This window comes from Dipodomys spectabilis, unplaced genomic scaffold (genome assembly GCF_019054845.1).
Source record: "Dipodomys spectabilis isolate Male_0828 unplaced genomic scaffold, ASM1905484v1 ptg000783l, whole genome shotgun sequence".
NCBI classification, from domain to species: Eukaryota; Metazoa; Chordata; class Mammalia; order Rodentia; family Heteromyidae; genus Dipodomys; species Dipodomys spectabilis.
In genome coordinates this window covers 24111490-24129552 of record NW_024871460.1, presented here as the reverse complement: position 1 = coordinate 24129552, position 18063 = coordinate 24111490, and the positions used below count along the sequence as shown (strand labels likewise).

General features: G+C 40.7%; 1 protein-coding gene across 6 annotated transcripts in view; it reads left to right on the top strand.

Annotated features, from left to right (window-relative positions):
• Positions 1-18063, top strand: part of Esrp1 (epithelial splicing regulatory protein 1) — a 67611-nt gene that overhangs the window by 30103 nt on the left and 19445 nt on the right. For 2 of the 6 annotated variants that reach the window (XM_042673180.1, XM_042673179.1), the window contains exons 12-14: positions 1003-1201; positions 6925-7093; positions 10363-10367. In XM_042673180.1, coding sequence (XP_042529114.1) covers positions 1003-1201; positions 6925-7093; positions 10363-10367 — 373 coding nt within the window. The remainder of the gene's footprint in view (positions 1-1002; positions 1202-6924; positions 7094-10362; positions 10368-18063) is intronic. The other 4 variants (XM_042673178.1, XM_042673176.1, XM_042673175.1 and 1 more) reach the window with 3 other exon arrangements.

Below are 18063 nucleotides of genomic sequence, written 5' to 3'. Positions count from 1 at the left end.
TAAAAATGCTAATCATTTAAAAATGATGGACAAACTCTTAGTTACCCTGAAGATGTTAGGTTTCTATCTTGGACTGTGTTTGTTGCTAATTTCCTTGGTATGGCAACTCTTATGGTAACTTGCATGGTAATTGGATCACGTACTTCCTAGGAAACATTTAGACGGAACTATAAAAAAAGAAAGCAGGAAGTGTCACTGTAGCTCAAGTGGTAGAGTGCTAACCTTGAGCTGAAGAGCTGAGGGACAGTGCTCAGGCCGAGTTCAAGCCCCATGACTGACAAAAAAAAAAGAAAGCAGAACTATAAACCAGTTTGGTCTGTTTCTGCCACACAAAAATGTTCATGGTAAAGCAAAAGTATTCCAAGTTTTTGTAACAGAAATCTGTAAGTTGTTTATAAATAGGGATATTTAGCAAACTACTGTGTAGCTCCCAAATAAGACTGGTGGGTCACTACCCAACACTGGGCCCTTAAGCTACATTCCAACATTGGAAGCAAAGCAAAAGGGACTTGGCGGGTCAGTGATAGATGAGCACTGAGAGCCAAAAGACAATTCTGGCTTGTCCTATTTCCTGTAGGAGGATATGTAAAGCTTTAAGACTGGTTCTGTTCCTAGCTTTTCCCAATCAAATGAGACTTAATCGGATTTTTCAGATGGGGAATGGAGGGAGGGGGAGAATCCAATATGCAATCCTATATTTTGAAGTTGGCAGTCACAAGGAGACCTTTTCAAAACCTTGTAAATCGGATACTAATTTGACAGAAACCAAGAAGGATCACTTTCAGCTATGAGCTCTCAAAACTGTTCCTTCACGGTTTTGTGGTCCATTAGGGGATAAAACACACATCAGATTTCATCCACTCACACTGTCACCCAGATTTTGTGGCTAAATATGTCTGTACTATGGGTGATTGTCACTTTGCATGTTTTGTAAGCAACCATTCATTTCCTTGTTGAAGGAGACAGTCTCCTTTTGTTTTTATTCTTCCCCTACACCCTCAGGGCCGCCCATCAGGAGATGCCTTTATCCAGATGAAGTCTGCGGACAGAGCATTTATGGCTGCGCAAAAGTGTCATAAAAAAACCATGAAGGACAGATATGTTGAAGTCTTTCAGTGTTCAGCTGAGGAGATGAACTTTGTGTTAATGGGGGGCACTTTAAATCGAAATGGCTTATCCCCACCGCCATGTAAGTTACCATGTAAGTTTTTCTTGGGTCTTGGCGCTATTCTACGCTGTATGCTGGTAGGTGCTTAAGCTGCTTTCATAACTTTCTGTGTCCCTGGTTCTTTCTGAGGCAGGCAAGGTGGTTATATAAGGCTTTCCCATCTGAAATCAGTAGTATCTGGTAATCATTTAAGACCTTGGTTGTGGACACCCATAATTAGAGATGCTCCAAATACCTCCTTTCAAATTTTATTCTTGCTTTTCCAGTGATAAGCACGTGGTTTCTGAAGCTTAGTGTGTTCCAGATAAGCACTGACTCTGGGAGGCAACCTGGCTTTGTAGATTTTTAATATGCATTTAAAGGGAAAATAAATGGATAATTGGATGCTTTCCCCGTCCCCCTCTTAAATGCATTAAGCTTTATGAAGAATGATTGACACCTGCTTTTCATTTTTTGAATATCAATTGTGGTTTGTGAGTGACAACCTGGAGAGCATTTCTATTGCTTGCCAGGATGTCTAGAATGAGTGAGTTAGTAAAAATACATAAATGCGTAAACAATTGAGCCAAAGTTTCCATTGGGTCGCAGGATCAGTGCTTAATTCCAAACCATGCTCTTGCTCGTTGGCATCTGGGTGCAAGCCATCTGAAATCCTGTTCCGGGAGGAATAAGCCCCGTATTTATATTTGTAGAGAGCAAGTCCTAGTTAGTGACTTAAGGAATGTTTGAGAATCTAATGTTAAAGCTGGAGGCTTTTTTGTTATTTTAAATGAAGTTTTCACCTTTATGTAAGACAATAACCTTGTTATGCATGTTGGAGATGTTTAAAGAACATATTATTTGGAATACAGTTCAAACATATGCTTCATTCCCAAAAAGAGTATAGATGTAGAAGATTAGTTTTACTTTATAGTAAAAAGGGATCCATGCCAGTTAGTCAATTTTATGAAATATTACTTGTAGAACATTCAGTGGGGCTTAGTCCTTTTCTCCCTTTGGAGTTCTTCAGTGCTAATATTCCACTTACCTGCTGCTTGCTGTTGGTGAATATTTGAAGAGTTAATTGTGAATGAGCATAAAGTTTTGAAAGTTTGTAACTAGGTTTAAGAAAATATCCTGACGTAATCTTACTTGTATGTTTTCTATGCAAAAATGACTGAAAATGTAGAAGTTGTTACAGTATTGTTTAGTGACAATCTATATGAAATAGACGAAGTTCTGAAGCTGGGCACAATGGCTCACGCCTGTAATTTTAGCGAATCAGTGTGCTGAGATCTGAGGATCAAGGTTCAAAGCCACCCAGGCAGCAAACTCCATGAGATTTTTATCTGCAACTAACCTGCAAAAGCTAGAAATGGAGGTAAATATAAGTGATAGAATGACAGCATTTAGCAACAAAGCCAAGAGACATCATAAGGCCCTGAGTTCAAGCACTAGTACCTGCATACATGCATACACACAGAAAAATAAAACAACTAAGTTCCTTTTCAGGTATGACCCAGGTTTCTATGTTGTGATATCCTTTTACTTTTTTCTCTTCCTGAAGGAAAACTGCTTTTTGCACGCTTTATTTTTTTCCCTCCCTTTTGCCTAAGGAAAAAATTTCAATACACAGTTCACAAAAGAATATTTTATATGCATGCATATGTAGGTAGACATATGTATATACTCATGTGTACAGATATGTGTGTATAATATACCATTTAAAGGTATATAAGTAAATGTATACCTGCATTATAGTTCATGAAGGCAGTTACCCATATGAATGCATATATGTATATAATTTATAGGTATCTAATGTCTTTCTCTCTGTCTCTTTCTCTCTCTTTTTCCATATATATGTAGAGTTGTACTGAGGTTTGAATTCAAGACTTTATATTTGCCAGTCAGGTACTCTATTGTTGGAGCCATGCCTCCAGCACAAAGAATTTTTGTATCTTTTAATATTTTTCAAAAATACAGTATTTTTTATGTTTTGAATACAAACCCTGGTTATGTTCATATTTACCATGCTTTGTAGTTTAAAAATTTTTTTTTTTGTCGGTCGTGGGGCTTGAACTCTGGGCCTGGGCGTTGTCCCTCAGCTCTTCAGCTCAAGGCGAGCGCTCTACCACTTGAGCTACAGCGCCACTTCCGGTTTTCTGGTGGTTTATTGGAGATAGGAGTCTCACGGTCTCTCCTGTCCGGGCTGGCTTTGAACCACGATCCTCAGATCTCAGCCTCCTGAGTAGCTAGGATTACAGGCGTGAGCCACCAGCGCCCGGCTTTAGTTTTAAAAAATTTTAATTGTTATTATAAAGGTGATATATAGAGAAATACAGGAATTTTAACCACAGTTTTTCCATTTCTCTTCATTGAAGTTTATTTCTTTATGAATGACCAGTCTGCCTAGCACCAGTGTCTTATTTCCTAGCTCCTCAGGAGACTGAGATCTGAGGATTGTGGTTTGAAGCCATTCTGGACAGGACAGTTTATGAGACTTTTATCTCCAGTTAGCTGGAAGTAGAGTGGGGTTCAAGTGGTAGAACCTTGAGGGAAAAAGCTAACAGCCATCACCCAGGCCCTGAGCTCAAGCCCCAGGATTGTACAGCAAATAGAATGACAGAGAGAGAAAGAAAATCATGTATATCTGCTAATATTGAACTTGTTCTGCTGAACTTTTTTCCTGTCAGTATACTTTTAAGTCACTGCCTAATTACACAGCAAATACAAAAATAGTGATTGTTAACATAGTTAAAGTTTTTAACATTTACATTGGTTAACACTCTCCACTGAGAGATCTTTTTTGAAAATTTCATTTGGCAAAGAGATGCTGTCAAAATCTTGATTTTTAAATTTCATCATTTTAATGTCATTTAATGATATGTGAATGAGTATAAAGTTTTGAAGTTAACGAAGTGCATTTTATGGTCAACTTGATTTTTAGGAATATAAAAATAGAAGTACTTTCATTTAAGAAACACATAAATCTTTAGCAAGAGCATCTCTTTAGTTAAGAATTTCTACCATTTGGGAGTGGCGCTGTAGCTCAAGTGGTAGAGTGCTCCCTTAAGCTGAAGAGCTGAGGGACCGTGCCCAGGCCCAGAGTTCAAGCCCCAAAACCAACCAAAAAAAAAAAAGAATTTTTACCATCCCATTTTTCTTTCCTTTTTTTTTTTGCCGGTCATGGGGCTTGAATTCTGGGCTTGGGCACTGTCCCTCAGCTCTTCAACTCAAGGTTAGCACTCTACCACTTGAGCTACAGCACCACTTCAGGTTTTCTAGTGGTTTATTGGAGATAGGAGTCTCACGGTTTTTCCTGCCTGGGGTAGGCTTTGAACTGAAATCCTCAGATCTCAGCCTCCTGAGTAGCTAGGATTACAGGCGTGAGCCACCGGCGCCTGGCCTACCATTCTATTTTTCTTTTTTGAAGTAGAACAGACATATCTGTTATGTCTTCCTTCCTTTCCACCCTCCTCTCCCTTCCCTTCATTTCCTTCTCCCTCCCTCCTGCCTTCCCTCCCTTCCCCCCTCTTTCTTTCTTCTTTCTTTCTTTTTCTTTTTTCCTTTCCTTTCCTTTCTTTTCCTTTTCTTTCTTTTTGTTGGTAATGGGGTTTGAACTCAGGGCCTGGGAACTCTCCCTGAACTCTATTGCTCAAGGATAGCACTCTAATACTTTGAGCCTCAGTGCCACTTCTATATGTTTTCTTAATGTTGTTCCACATTGTCTATAATGAATTGCTTCACTAGATGTAAAATCAGAATATGCACATTGTTAATATAATTTTCTATGATACTTCAGTTTGTATTATTTTCTATGGGGTTCCTTAAAAATAGCGATCATATTTCAAACTATAAGTATCAGGGAAAGTGAAGGAAGGGATAACATTGCCCGAAAAGAATTGTGTAAATTATCTATTTGTGGAATTGTAACTCCTTTGTACACTCCTTAATAACAATAAAAATTGCATGTGCACACACACACACACACACACACAAACACAAACTGTGTTTAGCGCAATTATTTTTGTGTGTGCCAGTTCTGGGGTTTGAACTCAAGGCCTGGGTCTGTGCCTGAGCTCTTTCCACTCAAGGCTTGAACTCTACCACTTAAGCAATAGGTCAGTTTTCAGCTTTTTACTGATAAGTCTCCTAGCTGGTTTTGAACCATGATCCTCAGGTCTCAGCCTCCTGAGTAGCTAGGATTATAGGTGTGAGCTAACAGCACCTGGGTTAGCACAATTTTTTTTAAATGAATATAAAAGAGGTACCACAGCAAGGCATGGGATGATACATTCCTGTGATCCCAATATTTGGGAGGCTGAAACAGGACGATTTAAGTTTTGAGACTATACAGCAAGACCCTCAAGAAAAATGAAGGACTGGGAATATAGCTTAATAGTTGACCATTTGTCTAGTATAGTTAAGAACCAAAGTTCAGTCCTCAGAACCATGGCAGGCAGAGGGAAACACAATGCAAGAGGCGCCTACAATTAAATATGAAATCAGTATTGTCCTTTGTTCTGTATCCCCATATTCCACTGACTAATTGCTCATCTCCATAGATGTGGAGAATACCCATAAGAACAAAATGAGAATGGGAAGTTATCTTAGAAATTTTTTTTTGTTTGCAAGTTTCCCATGAGCCTTTGCTGCTTGAGTAATCTAATCTTGTGGTTCTATATGCAAAACTTAATCTCAGATTCAGTCAACTCAGTTTCCTCTTCTCAGTACACATAGTCTGGCTGGTTGTGTTCATCCAACATGTAAAAGCTAGTCACCAGCAATGTCTCTAACTTTAGATTTTCTGAATAGGGAAGATTCAGAAAGCAAAGAGATCCCCCTAGCCCACCCCTGCCAATGGTGCTGGAGATGGAACTTGGGTCCTCACATGTTCTAAATATGCACTCCACAAGTTAACTGTGCCTTCCATCTGTGGGCTCTCTTCTATTTGTTCTGAGCCAGCTTTTTTATCAGCTAACTCTTAGGGAAGACCAGGGCATGTGGATCTCCAAGTCTATTTCCCATGTTGGATTTTTTTCCCCTTCTGATACTGGAGTTTAATCTCAGGGCCTCACAGTTGCTAGGCAGGCATTCTACTGCAGGGTTACCCCTTTAGTCCTTGTTTGCAATGCTTACTTTTGAGGTAGCATCTCCCTTCTTTCCCAAGTACATGCATGGACTATAATCCTGCCAAAGCTGTGAGGATAGGCTCTTTCTGCCATGCTTAGTTTCTCAAGTTGAGATGGATTTTCCTGCCTAGGCTGACCGGGAACTATAGTCTACCTTGTTTCAGGCTTCTGTGTAGCTGGAATGACAGGTGTATGCTACCATGTCCAGCCTAATGGCTTATTAGTGTTCTTGCAAACTTTTTGTCTGGATTGGTCTAGAAGTGCAATCTTTCCAATCTCAGCTTCCAAATAGGGTTATAGGCATAAGCCACGCGGCATCTTGTCTGGCTTAGACTTTTATTTTCTTCAACAGCTTTGAAGATGTAGATTAGTTTCAAAGGCCATGTATTGAATTTCCTTTAATGAACAAACTTGGTCTATTCCCTTTGGGTCAGTTCACTGTGGCGCAGAGTATGCTTGGTATAGTTTAGAGTGAAATGTTTTTAATCTTTTCCATTTCATGCTGTAATAAAAGCTAGCTACGTTGCATGGAATGGTAGGAAAAAGTAATGGTCTTTTCCTTCAAAATGTATAGCTAGAAGAGTGCCTTTATGACTGTTGTGTCTGTTAAGAACATGTCTAAAGGCTCTCTCTTTGCTTGTTTAGGCCTGTCTCCTCCCTCCTACACATTCCCAGCTCCAGCAGCAGTGATTCCTACAGAAGCTGCCATTTATCAACCCTCTGTACTTTTGAGTCCACGAGCGCTACAGCCCTCCACAGCCTACTACCCAGCAGGCACTCAGCTCTTCATGAACTACACAGCGTACTATCCCAGGTAAGCCTCTGAAGGAAGTGGAAGGAAGGAACTGAAACAAAGAACTTCTTTGATGGCCAGCCCTCAAATACACAAAAGAATATTGTCTGCCACGTCGAAGGTTAGCATTAAGAGGCTACATTTTCTGGTTATATCTCTGACCAAGAAAATTGTTTCAAGATAAACTGAAAGAAGTTTATTTTTTAACCACCTATGGATAGCAAAACCTTTCAGTTCACCTATGCATTCAGCTTCCCCTATTTACTCCTGTTAGCACAGCCATTTAAATGAGTAGCTCTGTGATCCTTGAGATAGAGTGGCCATATCAAGGCAATAAATTGTGAAACAGGAAAATCCATAATGAACCATTGTATTATTTTTATTTTTCAATAGCATGATCTGGTGTCAATCCACAATAAATAAAAACTGTTGCTTGAAATTTTTGAGGGCTTAAATTCTTTTCCTCTTACATCTTTAGTATAAACAAATCCAGAATTGCATATACAGTATTATCATGGAGTCATTATATTTTAAGTATTTTCTAGTTGCAATTAATTTCTGGGAAGCAGCATGGTATAATGGAAAGATGGTCAGTTGGAGAACTGGGAGATGTGAGTTTTAATTTCGTAAATTTTAACTAGGACAAACCCTTTAACATTTCTGGATCTGTAAAATAATGGGATATTTATTGGCCAACATTTGGGGTCCCTTTTAAATCTGTGCCAGTGACTCTATGTGAGTATGATAATGGCCTGGACTAACCTCTCTGACCCCTGCATTTGTTATATTGAATTGTATTTTTCTTCTTCCTCCAATGTAGACTTCATGCAAGAAGTTTGGGGATCTCTCAGGAGACCCTTTTAATTATATTTTGTTCACTGCCATTGAAAGTATTCTAACAATAAGAATTGGAAGAAAGACATGAAGGGGGAAAAACAGGCATGAAAGTTGTCAGCTTGTTGTCTTTGAAGACTTGGAAAGGTCTTGGGTGTTACTCAGTGGTAAAATACTTTCGCAACATGCTCCGTGCCCTGTGTTTGATTCCTGGCACTGTGAAGGAAAAAAGAAAAAAGATCAAGAGCACGAGGAAACTGTTCATGCTTGAGTCCCAAGCCAGACACCTAGCCCAACACAGTTTTTTCACTTCTGGAGTCTCGGACAATTGTTTGATGCTGTTGGGCTCTGGTTACCCTACCCTGTCTTATATCATCAGAATGTGAGGCTGGAATGCCTGGTGCACTTATCTGTTCTATAGTTCCTTTCCATAATAACCAGTTCCATTATGGACTTGCTATTTAGGCTCTTTTAAAAGAAAGAATTCCTTAGAAGTGAGATCATGAGCAATGAATTGAAGACCCCAAGGCAGGAAGAATTGACATTTGTGGCTTAATTGCTTGGGCAGTTTTGGTCCCCTGCCTGTTAATTCTTTTGCAACTAGTGGTTTTAAAGTTCATAAGGTGGGGGCTGGGAAGGTGGCTCAGTGGTAGAGCGCTTGCCTTGCATGCCTGAGGCCCTGGGTTTGATTCCTTAGCACCACATAAGCAAAAAGAAAAAAGCCGGAAGTGGCGCTGTGGCTCAAGTGGTAGAGCGCTAGCCTTGAGCTGAAGAGCTGAGGGACAGTGCCCAGGCCCAGAGTTCAGGCCCCATGACCGGACCGCCCCCCCCAAAAAAAAAAAAGTTCTTGAGGTGCTCATTATTTAATGCTAAGATTATAGAAGTATAGTGCATAAAAGTATATGACTCCCATTTCATGTACCTCCTAATCTAAATGTGTCTATTATTATTATTGGTGGTGGTGGTGGTGGTGGTGGTGGTTGTGGGTCTTGAACTCTGGACCTGGGTGCTGTCCCTCAGCTCTTCAGCTCAAGGCTAGTGCTCTACCACTTGAGCCACAGCGCCACTTCCAGTTTTCTGGTGGTTTATTAGAGATAAGAGTTTCACGGACTTTCCTGCCCGTACTGGCTTTGAACTGTGATCCTCAGATCTCAGCCTCCTGAGTAGCTAGGATTACTAGCGTGAGCCACGGGTGCCCGGCTAATTTGACATTTTTTTAAACTTGTCTATCTGCCTCAGGAAGAATGGTATACCTGTATAATAACTTTATTATTTTGATGTCTGAAAAGTAAAAACTACCAAAACAATAGTTCTTACTTTCAGATATTTAAACTTCAATTTTTTGTTTACCAGAGCTGCTAGTGATTTTTTCTTCTTCTTTTTCTTTTCTCATAATCATCTTCAAACACTTTTATTTCTATGCAAAGATTTGATAGAAGTAGAATTTGTTTTGTTTTGTTTTGTTTTTTTTGGTTGTGGGGCCTGAACTCGGCCTGGACGCTGTCCCTCAGCTTTTCAGCTCAAGGCTAACACTCTGCCACTTCAGCCATAGCACCACTTCGGGCTTTTTCTGCTTATGTGGTGCTGGAATCGAACCCAGGGCCTCATACATGCAAGGCAAGCACTCTACCACTGAGCCAACTTCCCAGCCCAGAAGTAGAGTTTTTGAATTGTAATATGCACTATGTTTCCAAATTAACCAATATTTATATATTTTTTTATTTGCTGGTGTAGGACTTGAACTCAGGGTCTGTGTGTTATACCTGAGCTTTGTTGTGCAAGGTTGGCACTCTACCACTTGAGCCACAGCTTCAATTCTGGCTTTTGGGTGTCTAATTGGAAATAAGAGTCTAACAGACTTTCCTGCACAGGCTAGCTTCAAACCATTACCCTCAGATCTCAGCCTCCTGAGTAGCTAGGAGTCATCAGCATCCAGCTTAATGTATTACTTAGAATAGCAATTCCCTAACTCTACTGAAATTATTCACAAAAACTTATGAAACTTTGCAAGTATAATGGTTTGCATATTTTTATTCTTGAAAATCTAGCCTTTTTTTTTTTTTTGCAATGGTAGGATTTAAACCTGTGACCTTGTACTTGTTGAGTAAGTGCAGCTCTATCATTTTGTTACATCCTAGCATGGAATAATTTGAAAAAAAATCTCAAGAACAAAATAGGGCTGGGAAGGTGGCTCAGTGGTAGAGCGCTTGCCTTGCATGCCTGAGGCCCTGGGTTCGATTCCTCAGTACCACATAAACAAAAAGAAAAAGCTGGAAGTGGCGCTGTGGCTCAAGTGGTAGAGTGCTAGCCTTGAGCTGAAGAGCTGAGGGACAGCGCCCAGGCCCAGAGTTCAGGCCCCATGACCGGACCCCAAAAAAACAAAAACAAAACCAGAACAAAATATTAGGGCTGTGAATATGGCTTAGTGGTAGAATGATTGTCTAGCATGCATGAAGCCCTGATTTGATTCCTTAGTACCAGATAAAAAGAAAAAAAACAGAAATGGCTCAAGTGATAAAGTGATACGTATCTTGAGCAGAAGAAACTCAGAGACAGTGCCTAGGCCCTGAGTTCAAGTTCCAAGACTGGCTATCTATGTATATCTGTGTATATATGTGTGTGTATATATGCATATGTGTGTGTGTGTGTGTGTAAGTGTGTAAGCTGGAATCTGGTACCTAACACCTGTAATCCTAGCTACTTAGGAGACTGAGATCTGAGGACTGCATTTCTTAGCCAGCCCAGACAGGAAAGTCCATGAGACTCTTATCTCTGATAAACTACTCAGAAAAGGCTGAAGTGGTGCTATGGGCTCAAGCACTAGCCTTGAGCTACAAAGAGGCTTAGGGTCAGCACCCAGGCCCTGAGTTCAAGCCTCACTGGCAAAGACAAAAACACAGAAAGAGAAAGATAAGAGATCAAGCAAGCAAGAAAGGAAAAGAAAGGAAAGAAAGAAAAAGAAAGAAAGGAAGAGGGAGGGAGGGCTGGGAATGTGGCCTAGTGCTAGTGTGCTTGTCTAGCATGCATGAAGCCCTGGGTATGATTCCTCAGTACCATATAAATAAAAAGCTGGAAGTGGTGCTGTGGCTCAAGTAGTAGAACTTGAGCAAAAAAGTAGCTAAGGGACAGTGTCCAGGCCCTGAGTTCCCGTCCTAGGACTGGCAAAAAACAAAAACAAAAAAGGGCTGGGAAGGTGGCTCAGTGGTAGAGTGCTTCCCTTGCATGCATGAGGCCCTGGGTTCGATTCCTCAGCATAACATAAGCAGAAAACTCCAGAAGTAGCACTGTGGCTCAAGTGGTAGAGTGCTAGCCTTAAACTGAAAAGCTGAGGGACAGCGCCCAGGCCCAACCCATGACTTACCCCCTCCCCAAAAAACCCCAAAAAACAAACTAACGGAAGGAAGGAAGGAAGGAAAGGAAGGAAAGGAAAGGAAAGAAGGAAGGAAGGGAGGAAGGAAAGAATAGAAAAAAAGAAGGAAAGGAACAGAATGCTTACAATTTGGGTAGAATATTAATATATTAAATCAATTTATTTTTTTACTTGGGATTGGACTCTTGTCTTTTTTTTTATTGTGAAAATATTGTACAGAGGTGTTACAATTACATGGGCAAGACAATGAGTACATTTCTTATCAAGCATTGTAGCCTCCTCTGGACTCTTGTCTTCTATTGATAGGTATGTACACCGCCACTTTAGCTACACTCCACAAACAATATGGATATATCTTTTTTAATATGGAAATTTTAAACTCTTGAGAGGGCCTATAGAAGATTTCAATATATGGAGATACAGGCCATGCCTATGGACTTTGGAAGAATCAATATTGGAAACATTGAGGAATATGCCAAAAAGCATTTCAGATTGAATGCATTTCTTTTTTTTTTTTTTTTTGTCGGTCGTGGGGCTTGAACTCTGGGCCTGGGCGCTGTCCCTCAGCTCTTCAGCTCAAGGCGAGCGCTCTACCACTTGAGCTACAGCGCCACTTCCAGATTGAATGCATTTCTAATAAAATCTATTAGCAGTGTATTTGTAGGAAGCTAATAGAAGAAGATGAAAGTACAGGAAAAACTGTGATAACTCTTGCGGAAGAGGAAGAAGCAGGGAGGGCTTACTCTAAACATTAAGACTGTGTGTGTAGTGTGACCTATATGCTAGGGTAGTCACACAGACAAACAGAACCAAGTAGATGCCCAGAAACAGACAAGTACTTTCTGTTTTAATCTGTTGAGCTGCTACAGTTCATACCATAGACTGGGCGCATATCTACAAGGGAAACAATACTTGTTTTCAACTTAGTGTGACAATAGGGCCATTTCAGCCTACTGAAAAGATTAGCTACCTGAATAATTTTTATTTATTTTGATCTGTTTTCTGATAGGTAGAAAAGTCCAAGATGGCAATACTGAAGGCTATTTTTTTATATATATACAAAGGATATTTAATCAAGCTCTGGTGTTTCCTTTTTTTATTTGAATTTAATCGTTTTTTGGTTGTTTTTTTTTAAATTGTGTGTGCACGAGCTTGCATGCCAGTCCTGGGGTTTGAACTCAAGTCCCTGAACTTTTTTTGCTCAAGGCTTGAGCCACAGCACCACTTTGACTTTTTCTGAGTAGCTGATGGGAGATAAGAGGTCTCACAGCCTGGCTTCAAACTGCTGTCCACAGTACTCATGAGTAGCTAGGATTACAAGTACAAACCACCTGTGCCCAGCTTAAATTTTATTATTATTTTATTTTATTTTTTGTCGGTTGTGGGGCCTGAACTCCGGACCTGGGTGCTGTCCCTCAGCTATTTATCTCAAGGCTAGCATTCTACCACTTGAGCCATAGTACCCGTTCTGGCTTTTTCTACTTATGTGGTACTAAGGACTTGACCCCAGGGCCTCATGCATGTAAGGCAAGCACTCTACCACTGAGCCACCTTCCCAGACCTTTAATTTTATTTTTAACCAATTCTTAGAGTGCAAGTCATCATGCAAGCTATTTGAACCTATGAGGACCTGGAGATTAAAGTTCACTATGTATATATGTAGTCCACACTGGCCTCAAACTTCCTTCCTTCCTCAGGCTCTGGAGTTTTGGAATGACAGGGTTGTACAACACCCAGCTTCAAAAAAAAAAAAGTTAATGGATTTTAAATTATTCTATTTCTGCCTTTTAGTTTAATTGACCAATCTATGAGCACCTTTTAAGCAAATACAAGCACCTTGTAAGTGTGATGTATTGAACACATTTTAGATAATAAAACATGGACTCTTTCTCATGTAGTGTAGCAGGCAGATGTGTAACTATGCAAAGTCAGTGCCATTGGACTGACTCCTTCGGCTAGAACTACAGGACCTTTGTCTCTGTTTTATCTCCTGTAACTTAGTATATTGAAAACTCTGAAGATAAGCTCTGTAGCCACTTTTTCTTACAGTACAGTGTCTTTCATCATAAGGACAGGTTACTTATTTCAGTAACATTGAAGGAGAAAACATGAAATTAAAGAATGACCGTAATTCTTTTTCTGGTTGTGGGGACTGAACTCTGGGCCTGAGCACTGTCCCTCTGCTCTTCAGCTCAAGGCTAGTGCTCTACCACTTGAGCCATAGCACCACTTTCGGCTTTTTCTGTGTTTGTGGTGCTGAGGAATCGACCCCAGGACCTCATGCATGCAAGGCAAGCACTCTACCACTAAGCTATCTTCCCAGCCCATGACCTTAATTCTTAAAACGAATCCCTGCCAGTCTGAATGTATCACTGTCATAACAGCATCTTAAAGAACCAGTGAAATGAAAGCAGAAATCTTCAGATAGTTTCCTTTTCTCCTTAAGGACCTCATGGTCATCTCCCCCCTAGAAAGGACCAGTGTTCGGAGGTATAGCCAAGACAGAGAAGAATTAGAAAAACAATCCATTCGTGGGCCCCTGTTTTGTCATTCCTCCTCAAACTTGCTCTTTTTTCCTTATATTTTTCTTTTCCTGTCTTGCTTTGATTTTTCCTTTGCTTTTCTCATCCCTTTTCTCTTTCCTCTGTTCTCTCTTTTCTCCCCATTCTCTCCTTTTCCCTTTCATTTCCTCTCATGCTTCAGCCTCCCAAGTGCTAGCATTATAGATAGGTATTACAATGCCCAGCTTTATTATTATTATTATTATAACCAGATTCCTCTTTTACTCTGGCCTCTCACTCTTAGAAAAGGCTGTTCTTTGTAGCAATGTTATAGCACAATTGAGAAATGCCATAGTAATACATAAAAATGTTAAGATAAATGTTTCTTATGTGTCACCTTATCTTTTGTATAACTATTTAATAACAAAGTAACAGCTCAAGCCAGCAAAGGGAAGAAGCAAAGTTTAAGTATTTTCATGGTTTATTTGCATGCTTATATGACAGGTGTGTAGTAAGGAAAAAAAAACTTTTTTCTTGGAATAACCATTTCTTACAAAATCTGCTTTTGTTTTTGCCTTGTGAGTATTATATAGGTATAATAAATAACATTGAAGCTTTTGCATTGTTTGTTTACCACGTAGTGGTACTATGTTCCATTCTGGAATTCTTTCCAACTGATCAGAAAATTTTTCAAGCATCTGAAAGATACCTGCATTTTCTATTTTAATCCTTAATCCATCCTGTTCGTTTGTTTTTATAGCTGAGTTTTTATAAAGATGGATATAGTTTCACCTCAGTTTTCAGGAAGCTGTCCTGACACCCTTTAGTGCTGGGAGCCAATGTAGAACCTTGCACATGTTAGGCAAGTATTCTACCATTAAGCTGTCTCTCTTCGGGCCTTTTATATGCACTTTTTTTCTTCTCCTGTTGGTTGTGGGACTTGAACTTTGGGCATGGGAACTGTGCCTGAACTCTTCAGTTCAAGGCAAGCACTCTACCACTTGAGCCACAGAGCCAGTTCTGGTTTTCTGGCGGTTAATTGGCAATAAGAATCTCACAGATGGGCTGGGAAGGTGGCTCAGTGGTAGAGCATGCTTGCCTTGCATGCATGAGGCCCTGGGTTTGATTCCTCAGCACCACATAAGCAAAAAGAAAAAAGCTGGAAGTGGCGCTGTGGCTCAAGTGGTAGAGTGCTAGACTTGAGCTGAATAGCTGAGGGACAGCGCTCAGGCCCAGAGTTTAGGCCCCATGACCGGACCAAAAAAAAAAGTCTCTCACAGATTTTCCTGCCTGGGATGGCTTTGAACTGTGATCCTCAGATGTCAGATGAGTAGCTAGGATCACAGGTGTGAGCCACCAGTGTCTGGCTGCACTTTGTGTTTTTTTGTGTGTGGGTTGTGTGTGTGTGTGGGTTTTGTGTGTGGAGTGTGTGTGTGTGTGTGTGTGTGTGTGTGTGTGTGTGTGTGTGTGTGTGTGTGTGTGTGTGTGTGTGTGTGTGTGTGTGTGTGTGTGTGTGTGTGTGTGTGTGTGTGTGTGTGTGTGTGGTGGTTTTTGCCAGTCCTAAGGCTTGAACTCTGGGCCTGGGTGCTGTCTCAGAGCTGCTTTTTGCTCAATAAAAATTACAGGCATTGGGCTAGGAAGTTGGCTCAGTGGTAGAGCACTTGACTTGCTAGCATGAGGCCCTGGGTTCGATTCCTCAGCACCACATAAGCAGAAAAAAGCCGGAAGTGGTGCTGTGGCGCAGTGGTAAAGCACTAGCCTTGAGCTGAAGAGCTGAGGGACAGCGCCCAGAGTTCAGGCCCCACAACTGTCAAAAAAAAAAAAAAAAAAATTTTCAGGCATGAGCCACTGGCGCCCAGTTGTTAGCCCCTTTTAATGAATGACAGAGATGCAATATACACAGAAATATTTGGCAGCCAGTTCATTGCATGTTTTGTGATGGTAGTGTCTGGGTATGTCTCATGGTATATTTTTGTTGTAAGAGGTCGCTGAGATTAACCTGAAACTCCCAGACTCCAGTAGCTCTCTTGTCTCAGCCTCCAAGCTTTGTGCCACTGCACCAAGCACAGTGCTCACGCCTGTAACCCTAGCTACTCAGGGGGCTGAGATCAAAGGATTGAAGTTTGAAGCCAGCCTGGGGCAAGAAACTCTTATCTCCAATTAAGTACCAAAAAAAAACAGAAGTAGAACTAGGGCTCAAATGAAAAGAAAAAAAAAAACGTCAGAGACAGTGCCAAAGTCATGAGTTCAAGCCCCAGGATGGACACAACCTCTCCCCCCCCCCCCCCAAAAAAAATAGTATTTTGCTAATCTTTATATATTTCCTTGGGTTTTCCTGCTATTGTCTCTACCCCTCCCCTGAGCAATCTGACAGACCAAACACCTGTAAGTTTGGTAATTAATTACTTCTGTCAACTATTTAACTCCTTTTGTGTAAAACGTCCTTTTTAAAAGAACTTAACTAAAATACATGACAGCCTTGGAAACAGCTTATGTTATTGGTTTGGTCCTACTTACCAGCTTTCCTGTGTATATCTTTAAGAGATTATCCTGGTCCAAAAGAAACAACTGGCCACAGGAAGACTTGACATTTGTCTGTTAAAACAGCACCTTAATGATTTTATTAGAAAATGTTTTTTACTATGTGGTCTTTTTCAGATTTTATTTTTTATTTTAAAATTTCATCAAAATGGCAGTGTTAGAAAGGTTTTTTTGTGCCGGTGCTGGTGGCTCACGCCTGTAATCCTAGCTACTCAGGAGGCTGAGATCTGAGGATCGCGGTTCAAAGCCAGCCCGGGCAGGAGAGACCATGAGACTCCTATCTCCAATAAACCACCAGAAAACCGGAAGTGGCGCTGTAGCTCAAGTGGTAGAGCGCTCGCCTTGAGCTGAAGAGCTGAGGGACAGCGCCCAGGCCCAGAGTTCAAGCCCCGTGACTGACAAAAAAAAAAAAAGGCTTTTTTTGTTTGCTTGTTCGGTTATTTTTTTGATTAGTTCCAGTACTAGGGCTGGAACTCAAGACTCCCTACTTGGCTTCATAGCTCAAAATTGGCACTCTATCATGTGAGCCACACTTCCACTTCTTGCTTTTTTTTTTTTTTTTTGGTCGGTTGTGGGGCTTGAACTTGGCTTGGGCGCTGTCCCTGCGCTCTTCAGCTCAAGGCGAGTGCTCTACCACTTGAACCACAGCACCACTTCCGGTTTTCTAGTGGTTTATTGGAGATAAGAGTCTCATGGACTTTCCTGCCCAGGCTGGCTTTGAACTGTGATCCTCAGATCTCAGTCTCCTGAGTAGCTAGGATTATAGGCGTGAGCCACCAGCGCCCGACACTTCTGGCTTTTTGATAGTTTATTGGAGCTAAGAGCCTCAGAAATTTCTCTGCTTGAGCAGGCTTCAAACCATGATCCTCAGATCTCAGCCTCCTCAGTAGCTAGGATAATAGGTGTGAGCCACTGGTGACCAGCTCTGGGTTTTTTTCTTAAAATACTATATATCTTTTTTACAAGCCTGTCAGACAATCATTCCCTTGATAATTTTATACTTTTAGTCAAGCAACAAGAATACTTTTCCAAATTAAAAAAATTGCCTTTGTATGTAAGGCTTGTTTTTGTTTGTTTGTTTGTTTTTCTGATACTGGTATTTGAACCCCAGGCTTTGTGTTTGCTATGTACAAAGCTCTACCATTTGAGGATGTCCTCAACTCAGCAATCCTTGTTAAGTAAGCAAGTCTGTCATGTTGTAAAATAAAAAAAAAAATACTTTAACTGTAGTACAGGTTTCTTTTTGTATTTTTGACATAATTAGAACAAATTTAAGCATAATTCCTAAACTTTTTTTCCAGTCCTGAGGCTTGAACTCAGGGCCTGGGTACTGTCCTGAGCTTTTTTGCTCAAGGGTAGTGCTCTACCACTTGAGCCACAGCACCACTCCTGGTGCTTGTGGTAGTTATAGTACTGAGGAATTGAACCCAAGGCTTCATGCCTGCTAGGCAAGCACTCTACCATTAAGCCACATTCCCAGCCCTTAAACTTATTTTTAACAGTATATAAATTCTCTATTATGTAAAATTTTTTTGTGGAAAATTTATTCCCAACTCCTTTCATAGTCCTTGAACACTTGAGCTTTGTCCAAATGGTATAAGGTTATGCTTGGAGGAGCTTGTTACATTTTGATATTATGTACACCTGAGAACATATTGGAACACGAGCATCTTAAAAGATATAGTAAAGGGGGGCTGGGAAGGTGGCTCAATGGTAGAGTGCTTGCCGAGCATTCATGAGGCCCT